The 10,599-nt window shown below is 42.3% G+C and overlaps 1 protein-coding gene across 1 annotated transcript; it reads right to left on the bottom strand.

Moving 5' to 3' along the window:
• Window positions 1–7,942: 7,942 nt before the first annotated feature.
• Window positions 7,943–9,727, bottom strand: LOC121846234 (keratin-associated protein 4-7-like). The gene is made up of 2 exons (XM_042320095.1): window positions 9,709–9,727; window positions 7,943–8,925 (listed from the first exon to the last, which is right to left on the bottom strand). Exons 1-2 carry the CDS (start codon window positions 9,725–9,727, stop codon window positions 7,943–7,945), a joined length of 1,002 nt encoding a protein of 333 aa, XP_042176029.1.
• Between the last annotated feature and the right edge of the window lie 872 nt (window positions 9,728–10,599).

The following is a 10,599-nucleotide window of genomic DNA, read 5'->3' as shown; positions in this document are numbered from 1 at the left end:
ATGCGCTGGCTCAACAGTATTACAGAGCACGGCTGTCCTTTAATGTCTCTGAAGACTAGAGATTAAACAACAGTCTCACACACACACACACACACGCACAGAGGAGGTGGCTGTTGGGTTGAGGTGGTACTATTAAGTGTAATGTACAGATGTAGCATCTTAATTTGATCAGCCAGTTGCAGGAAAAGTAAAACTTGTGATGTATTTGAGGTTCAAAAAAGGCTTTTCCACTTTTAAAATGTCCAACTTGATTTTTCTTCAGGAACAATGTAACAACCCCTTCAAAAATGTCCATTAATTATAATCCAGATAATAATTCACATTTCCTGTTGCTGCAGGATAATTTCCCTGCTGTAGCAAACTGGCTCATATTAAGGTTCAACATCTGTTTTTACGTATGCATGTGTGTGTGTGTAATGTCTAAACATACGTTTGTTTATGTTTACGTAACCAAGGGTGTGAGAGTGCCTCTCCTCTCACACAGAGGTGGTGAAGAACAGCTGAGGCAATGGAGGGTAACTGCAGCTCCCTGGAGAGATATGTGAGAGAAGTGTGTGTATGTGTGTACCACATGTTTACATAACCTGGGGTGTGAGAGGGTATTTCCTGTTACTCAGACATAGGAGAGAACAGCTGAGGGTAACTCTGATCCTCTATGGTTGGATGTGCGGTATCTGGGATACGTGTCTGGCCTTTTCCTCTGTGTCAGAAACCTTTTACTCCAGGTTTAGAGTCACCTCTCACCCCTCTTTACCACACTGAGGTCCACATCCCTTGACTCCTAGGAACCTGACAGGCATTACACAACACAACAGAATAACAAAAACATGATCTCTCTCTGATGAACTGACCCTGAACACAGGGGCGCCCCAGGGGTGTGTCCTTTCACCGTTGTTGTTCTCTATCTACACTAATAAACTGAAAATCCGAGGAAACAATGTGAGGCTTTTCAAGTATGCGGATGACATGGCTCTGGTAGGATTATTTTTAAAGATGCTACGTCAGATGGGGACAGCTATTTTAAATAGCAACAACCTTCAAGAATGGTGTCGGTCAAGTGTGACTGTGTGACTGTTTCCACATCAACGTGGAAAAGACAAAGGTGCTGATCCTCAATGGCAACAACTTACCAATGTCCCAACCTGTCTCTCTGAATGACCAACCAGTGGAGGTGGTTGAGTGTTTTAAATACCTAGGCACACAAATTGATAATAAGCTGAGTTTTAAAGAGAATTCAGACTGTATTTTTTAAAAGCAAGCCATGCCTGTTCTTAATCAGGAAATGAAAGGGGTTTGGGGTCAGCCAGGATCTTCTGGAGAGGGTGTACAGCAGCTTGGTGGAGAGCATCCTCACGTTCAATATGACAGTCTGCTATGGTAATGTGAGTGTGAGGAGCAAAAGCAAACTGACCAAAATAGTAAACACAGCCAGCATAATAATTGGCTGACCACAGGCACAGTTGAGCATTCTGTTCCACAAGGCAACCAAAAATAAGGTACTAGAAAAGAAGGTCATAGAAAATAACGCACTAACGAAAAGAAGGTCCTAGAAAAGAAGGCACTAAAGAAAAGAAGGTACTTGAAAAGAAGGCACTAAAGAAAATAAGGTACTAGAGAAAAGAAGGTCCTAGAAAAGAAGGTCCTAGAAAATAAGGTACTAAAGAAAGGAAGGTACTAGAAAAGAAGGTACTAAAGAAAAGAAGGTACTAAAGAAAGGAAGGTACTAGAAAAGAAGGTACTAAAGAAAAGAAGGTACTAAAGAAAAGAAGGTACTAGAAAAGAAGGTACTAAAGAAAAGAAGGTACTAAAGAAAAGAAGGTCCTAGAAAAGAAGGTCATAGAAAAGAAGGTACTAAAGAAAGGAAGGTACTAAAGAAAAGAAAGTCCTAGAAAATAAGGTACTAAAGAAAATAAGGTCCTAGAAAAGAAGGTACTAAAGAAAAGAAGGTACTAAAGAAAAGAAGGTCCTAGAAAAGAAGGTCCTAGAAAATAAGCTACTAAAGAAAGGAAGGTACTAAAGAAAAGAAGGTCCTAGAAAAGAAGGTACACTAAAGAAAGGAAGGTACTAGAAAAGAAGGTACTAAAGAAAATAAGGTCCTATCCTAGAAAAGAAGGTACTAAAGAAAGGAAGGTACTAGAAAAGAAGGTACTAAAGAAAAGAAGGTACTAGAAAAGAAGGTACTAAAGAAAGGAAGGTACTAGAAAATAAGGTACTAAAGAAAATAAGGTACTAAAGAAAAGAAGGTCCTAGAAAAGAAGGTACTAAAGAAAGGACGGCACTAGAAAAGAAGGTCCTAGAAAAGAAGGTACTAGAAAAGAAGGTCCTAAAGAAAAGAAGGCACTAGAAAAGAAGGTCCTAGAAAAGAAGGTACTAGAAAAGAAGGTCCTAAAGAAAAGAAGGTACTAGAAAAGAAGGTACTAAAGAAAAGAAGGTCCTATAAAAGAAGGTCCTATAAAAGAAGGTACTAAAGAAAAGAAGGTCCTATAAAAGAAGGTACTAAAGAAAAGAAGGTACTAAAGAAAAGAAGGTACTAAAGAAAAGAAGGTACTCAAAAAGAAGGTACTAAATGCAAAGTAAATTGTATCAGTATATGTACTTATCTATCTAGTGAAGTTGGGGACAGATGTGAGTGAATGTATTAATGTCCTCTATGTTTTTAGTGGAACCAACATGATGGACTGACTGGTTTAAATGTGTATGATGTGACAATGTGAGTGTATGTGATCATTTTAATGAAGGTGATGCCAAAGAAAGATGCTGGATGGACAATAAAGCAACAAAACAATCTGTGCAGTCTGTGCTGGAATTCAATGTCAACATCCTCTGAGAGAGAGAGCGAGAGAGAGAGAGAGAGAGAGAGAGAGAGCGAGAGAGAGAGAGAGAGAGAGAGAGAGAGAGAGAGAGAGAGTTAGAGAGAGAGAGAGAGAGAGAGAGAGAGAGAGAGAGAGAGAGAGAGAGAGAGAGAGAGACAGACAGAGAGAGATAGAGAGAGCGAGAGGGAGCCTGACAATTTAAATTGGGAGAGATTATAGTGTGGTCAAGATTTATTTTAAAGCCTTTGATCATTGGAAAAATATAAAGTTGAAAGTAAATGCCTTTGAAATGGAAAAAAGAGGAACAGAATGGCCTCAAACTGTATCAATGCCATGGATTCACCTTGACTTTACGCTTGGTGAACTAAACCTCACGGTTCCCTGAAAGAAAGTGTATGTCTATACCTGTGCTATCACACATCACACTCCTGGTTGCTTTGGTAACCATACCTTGAACCTTGCAACATGTGTTGCATGACACTGTGGCACTAATGCTTATCCTTGATGTCAGGCACATGCCATATCAAAGGTTGACAGGGTGTCAACAGTACAACAGTGGAGGCTGCTGAGGGGAGGATGGCTCATAATAATGGCCGGAATGGAGTGAATCGAATGGTATATAAACACATGGTTTTCATCTGTTTGATACCATTCCATTACACTCAATTGTAGACATTATTATGAGCCGTCCTCTCTTCACCAGCCTCCACTGCTGTACGATATTGTTCACAGCCCTTCCTTACAAAGATGTATATCAATAGAGTGTTGAGCTGAGCTGTGCTGTATGTAGCAGGTGGAATAGCAGAGACAATACGGGTTTGAAAAAATTATATTATATTATAGAAGTCATTCTGCTGCACAGCTTTCTATGACCTCATATCTACCACTCAATATTGAACCCACCTATCCCATCTCGTATCTGCCTTATCTGCCACACCCCCACATATCTCCACCCAACTCCCATCCTCCCACCTGCCCAGTCCTAATCCCATCACATCTCCCCTCCACCCCCAAATATCTCCACCCAACTCCCATCCCCCACCTGCCCAGTCCTAATCCCATCACATCTCCCCTCCACCCCCAAGTCCACCCAACTCCCATCCTCCCACCTGCCCAGTCCTAATCCCATCACATCTCCCCTCCACCCCCCAAGTCTACCCAAAAAACTAAAATGTCTAATCACCCACTCCACCACTCCACCACCCCTCACCCCTTAAATATGTAATATATTCCATACACATGGGACTAAATACTACACTTTTGACTACTTCAATACACATATAAGTGAATTTGTCCCAATACTTCTGATCCCCTAAAATGTGGAGACTATGTAAAATAAAGTGCTGTCATATGTAAAGGTTAACCTGATATGGATGAAAATACCCTCAAAATAAATCACATTTAACCTCAGTCATTGCATCATTTAAAATCCAACGTGCTGGAGTACAGAGCCAAAATAACAAAAAATGTATCACTGTCCCAATACTTTATTTATTATTATTATTATTATTATTATTATTATTATTATTTACCTTTATTTAACCAGGTAGGCCAGTTGAGAACAAGTTCTCATTTACAACTGTGACCTGGCCAAGATAAAGCAAAGCAGTGCGACACAAACAACAACACAGAGTTACACAAAAACAATCCCACAGTCAATAACACAATAGAAAAGTCTATGTACAATGTGTGCAAATGTAGAAGATGAGGGAGGCAAGGCAATAAATAGGCCATAGAGGCGAAATATTTACAATATAGCATTAACACTGGAGTGAAAGATGTCGGGATGATGATGTGCAAGTAGAGATACTGTGGTGCAAAAGAGCAAGAGGATAAATAACAATATGGGGATGAGGTAGTCATGTGTGCTATTTACTGATTGGCTGTGTACAGGTACAGTGATCGGTAAGCTGCTCTGACAGCTGATGCTTAAAGTTAGAGAGGGAGAAATAAGTATCTAGCTTCAGTGATTTTTGCAATTCGTTCCAGTCATTGGCAGCAGAGAACTGGAAGGAAAGGCGGCCAAAGGAACTGTTGGCTTTGGGGATGACCAGTGAAATATACCTGCTAAAGCTCGTGCTACGGGTGGGTGTTGCTATGCTGACTAGTGAGCTGAGATAAGGCGGGGCTTTACCTAGCAGAGACTTGTAGATGACCTGGAGCCAGTGGGTTTGGCGACGATTATGAAGCGAGGGCCAGCCAACGAGAGCATACAGGTCGCAGTGGTAGGTGGTATATGGGGCTTTGGTGACAAAACGGATGGCATTGTGATAGGCTACATCCAGTTTGCTGAGTAGAGTGTTGGAGGCTATTTTGTAAATGACATCGCCGAAGTCAAGGATCGGTAGGATTGTCAGTTTTACAAGGGTATGTTTGGCAGCATGAGTGAAGGAGGCTTTGTTGTGAAATAGGAAGCCGCTTCTAGATTTAATTTTGGATTGGAGATGCTTAATGTGAGTCTGGAAGGAGAGTTTACAGTCTAACCAGACACCTAGGCATTTGCAGTTGTCCACATGTTCTAAGTCAGAACCGTCCAGAGTAGTGAGGCGGGGGGGTCCGGCAGAAATCGGTTGAAGAGCATGCATTTTTTTTACTAGCATTTGAAAGCAGTTGGAGGCCACGTAAGGATTGTTGTACGGCATTGAAGCTCGTTTGGAGGTTTGTTAACACAGTGTCCAAAGAAGAGCTAGATGTATACAGAATGGTGTCGTCTGCGTAGAGGTGGATCAGAGAATCACCAGCAGCAAGAGCGACATCATTGATATACACAGAGAAAAGAGTCGGCCCGAGAATTGAACCCTGTGGCACCCCTATAGAGACTGCCAGAGGTCCGGACAACAAGCCCTCCGATTTGACACACTGAGAAGTAGTTGGTGAACCAGGCGAGGCAGTCATTAGAGAGACCAAGGCTGTTGAGTCTGCCGATAAGAATGCAATGATTGACAGAGTCCAAAGCCTTGGCCAGGTCGATGAAGACGGCTGCACAGTACTGTCTTTCATCGATGTCGGTTATGATATCGTTTAGGACCTTGAGCGTGGCTGAGGTGCACCCATGACCAGTTCGGAAACCAGATTGCATAGTGGAGAAGGTACGGTGGGATTCGAAATGGTTGGTGATCTGTTTTTAACTTGGCTTTTGAACATTTTATAAAGGCAGGGCAGGATGGATATAGGTCTATAACAGTTTGGGTCTAGAGTGTCTCCCCCTTTGAAGAGGTTGATGACCGCGACAGCTTTTCAATCTTTGGGGATCTCAGGATGAAAGGATGAACAGGCTAGTAATAGGGGCTGCAACAATTTTGGCAGATAATTTTAGAAAGAGAGGGTCCAGATTGTCTAGCCCTGCTGATTTGTAGGGATCCAGATTTTGCAGCTCTTTCAGAACATCAGCTATCTGGATTTGGGTGAAGGAGAAGCGGGGGGGATTGGGCAAGTTTTGGAGCTCACTGTATATTCCATATGTAACAGTTGTTAAAGTACTTTCTGAATTTCACCAGGTTTATATATTAATATGGAATGTTGATTTGTTATTATGCATGCCTGCATCCTGGGAGTAGGGGAGAGTGTACTTACGTTTTGCCCTGCGTGCTCAAGCATAAATCATTTTGATCCACTATGAGAGGCAAGCACGCTTTTTTCTGTCGTCTTCAGAAAAGTTTGATTCTTTTAAGTACAAAGTCATAAACACAGTGTTTTGTTCATGAATAATGATGTATATTTAGAGGTTCCTCATAAGTGGATGGTATTGTTAAGATGCACTTGTAACAGTACTTTTAAGGATGATATTAACATTCTGAATTCAACAGGTGGTTAATAGCTAGCTAAGGTATTAGCAGGCTATTGTATGTGTGAACGTTGGCTAGCTCCTCGAATGATCCCAGTCCCTTGTATTGTGCATCTGTTGTAGAAAGAGGCGACGATTCTCAGAACATATGTGCTCTACAAATGTTTTATTTCCTTTTGGATGCAGGTATGTGGTTTTATCTATGTAAAATATATATTATGTGTTAATATAATAAGGAGAGGCTGTACTCATTGTTGTATTCTAAAATCATTTTGATGCACTATGAGAGAAAGAGGCGACGCTTCGCAGGACATATGTGCTCTACAAATGTGGAATTTCCTTTTGGATGCAGGATGCAGAGAGTGAATTCTGATTCAATTAAACAACCTGATCTCCAAAGTCCACGGCTATAGTCTCAATCAACCACACACAACGCAGAGCTACAGCGGTGCAGCACAGCACTGGTTACACAGACACAAGGGTGGCCATGCATAGGTTGAATGTCTCTTCTCTCTACCCGCTCACAGTATTTAGGATGATTGGTCTCCGTTGTAATTCTTGGGCATTGGGGAAATGGGCTTATTTGTACATATCTTACCCTTATAAAATGATGCAGATGCCACTCACTGCTTCTTGTTGGGTGGGTTTTCTTTTTTATCAAAGTCATGATGACTCAAAGGCACACATGCATGCACATACACACACACACACACACACACACACACACACACACACACACACACACACACACACACACACACACACACACACACACACACACACACACACACAGATGCAGATGCCACTCACTGCTTCTTGTTGGGTGGGTTTTCTTTTTTATCAAAGTCATGATGACTCAAAGGCACACATGCATGCACATACACACACACACACACACACACACACACACATACACACACACACACACACACACACACACACACACACACACACACACACACACACACACACACACACACACATACACATACACACATACACACATACACACACATACACACACACACACATACACACACACACACACACACACACACACACACACACACACACACACACACACACACACACACACACACACACACACACACACACACACACACATACATATATACACACACACACACACACACACACACATATACACACGCAAACACACACACACGCAAACACACACACACACACACACAGTGGAGGTACTATTAATCTCATTGTCCTATACTATGCCAGTATTGACAACAACCCATTAGAGAGTGAACTGAAGAAGTGTAACGTTGACATATAAATGTATGCAAATGCAAAACCTTCTTCCCACCAAGTGCCATCAGTCATCATCACAGCAGTCATCATCACAGCAGTCATCATCACAGCAGTCATCATCACAGCAGTCATCATCACAGTAGTCATCTTCACAGCAGTCATTATCACAGCAGTCATCATCACAGCAGTCATCATCACAGCAGTCATCATCACAGCAGTCATCATCACAGTAGTCATCTTCACAGCAGTCATTATCACAGCAGTCATCATCACAGCAGTCATCATCACAGCAGTCATCATCGCAGCAGTCATCTTCACAGCAGTCATTATCACAGCAGTCATCCTCACAGCAGTCATCTTCACAGCAGTCATCTTCACAGCAGTCATCTTCACAGCAGTCATCATCACAGCAGTCATCCTCACAGCAGTCATCCTCACAGCAGTCATCATCACAGCAGTCATCATCACAGCAGTCATCTTCACAGCAGTCATTATCACAGCAGTCATCATCACAGCAGTCATCATCCCAACAGTCATCCTCACAGCAGTCATCCTCACAGCAGTCATCTTCACAGCAGTCATCATCACAGCAGTCATCCTCACAGCAGTCATCCTCACAGCAGTCATCATCACAGCAGTCATCCTCACAGCAGTCATCCTCACAGCAGTCATCATCACAGCAGTCATCCTCACAGCAGTCATCTTCACGGCAGTCATCTTCACAGCAGTCATCCTCACAGCAGTCATCCTCACAGAAGTCATCCTCACAGCAGTCATCCTCACAGCAGTCATCCTCACAGCAGTCATCCTCACAGCAGTCATCATCACAGCAGTCATCCTCACAGCAGTCATCCTCACAGCAGTCATCATCACAGCAGTCATCATCCCAACAGTCATCCTCACAGCAGTCATCTTCACGGCAGTCATCTTCACAGCAGTCATCATCACAGCAGTCGTCATCACAGCAGTCATCCTCACAGCAGTCATCCTCACAGCAGTCATCCTCACAGCAGTCATCCTCACAGCAGTCATCCTCACAGCAGTCATCTTCACAGCAGTCTTAAAGTCACAGCTTAAAGCACTGCCTTCTGCCTTTAACGCTTTCATGATGAAAACAACATCAATATCTGATGTTTCTCATGTAATATTTTGACACAATCATCATATCTCAAAAATGAAATTACATTTAACACAACCGCAATTAGTCGTGGTCCTAATGAATTATGATAATCTACATTTCAGCAGGGATTACATATTGATCAGACAATCAAGACCCGGGACCTTCGCTGTAACCTTAAGTGCTCTTGAACAACAGAAAACATGTTGTGTCGGAAGGTCTGCATGTCTGCAGAACATTAGCAACATTAGTGTGTGTATATATCTATGTGTGTGTGTGTATGTGTGTGTGTATGTGTATATTTGTGTGTGCAAGTGTCTGCGTGCTTATGTGTTTATGTTTGTGTGGCTGTAGCTTCCCATTAGCACAGCTATACCATAACAATCCATAGCCCACCCCACAGGAGACCCTTGCTGCCTTCCAGTGTAGAATAAGTTAAACACATTGACAGCAGGGCATGGTTCATGCTAACTGGAAGGGTTATGGCCAGTAACACGAGCAACCAAACCAGTAGGAGGAGCCTGAGGAGGGCTCTCTGCACACCAGCAGCTCTGAGCTTGTACCCATACATTCATTATCCCAACGTTACTGCTCACTTCATCTATCTAGAAGACCTCATAACATATTCATGAGCCAGAGTGTTGAGTTTAATGTGTGTGTGTGTGTGTGTGTGGGGGGGTATATGTATGTCTGTGAGCCTGATATAAATGTACCATCAGAGTCACTGATCATGCTCCCTCTGCATGTAGCTCTATGCTCTCAGTTTAATTGATCATGCTCCCTCTGCATGTAGCACTATGCTCTCAGTTTAATTGATCATTCTCCCTCTGCATGTAGCACTATGCTCTCAGTTTAATTGATCATTCTCCCTCTGCATGTAGCACTATGCTCTCAGTTTAATTGATCATTCTCCCTCTGCATGTAGCACTATGCTCTCAGTTTAATTGATCATTCTCCCTCTGCATGTAGCACTATGCTCTCAGTTTAATTGATCATTCTCCCTCTGCATGTAGCGCTATGCTCTCAGTTTAATTGATCATTCTCCCTCTGCATGTAGCACTATGCTCTCAGTTTAATTGATCATTCTCCCTCTGCATGTAGCACTATGCTCTCAGTTTAATTGATCATTCTCCCTCTGCATGTAGCACTATGCTCTCAGTTTAATTGATCATTCTCCCTCTGCATGTAGCACTATGCTCTCAGTTTAATTGATCATTCTCCCTCTGCATGCAGCACTATGCTCTCAGTTTAATTGATCATTCTCCCTCTGCATGTAGCACTATGCTCTCAGTTTAATTGATCATTCTCCCTCTGCATGTCTCAGCACTATGCTCTCAGTTTAATTGATCATTCTCCCTCTGCATGTAGCACTATGCTCTCAGTTTAATTGATCATTCTCCCTCTGCATGTAGCACTATGCTCTCAGTTTAATTGATCATTCTCCCTCTGCATGTAGCACTATGCTCTCAGTTTAATTGATCATTCTCCCTCTGCATGTAGCACTATGCTCTCAGTTTAATTGCCAGCATCCCAGACAGACAGAATGTGTGGGAACAGCAGCTGATATCAATCATTCTAATAATACATGAAAGTGAATATGCTCA

Source organism: Oncorhynchus tshawytscha, linkage group LG03, assembly GCF_018296145.1.
Source record: "Oncorhynchus tshawytscha isolate Ot180627B linkage group LG03, Otsh_v2.0, whole genome shotgun sequence".
Lineage (NCBI taxonomy): Eukaryota > Metazoa > Chordata > Actinopteri > Salmoniformes > Salmonidae > Oncorhynchus > Oncorhynchus tshawytscha.
Note: the sequence above shows the minus strand (reverse complement) of the source record. Positions and strands in the feature narration are given on the sequence as shown.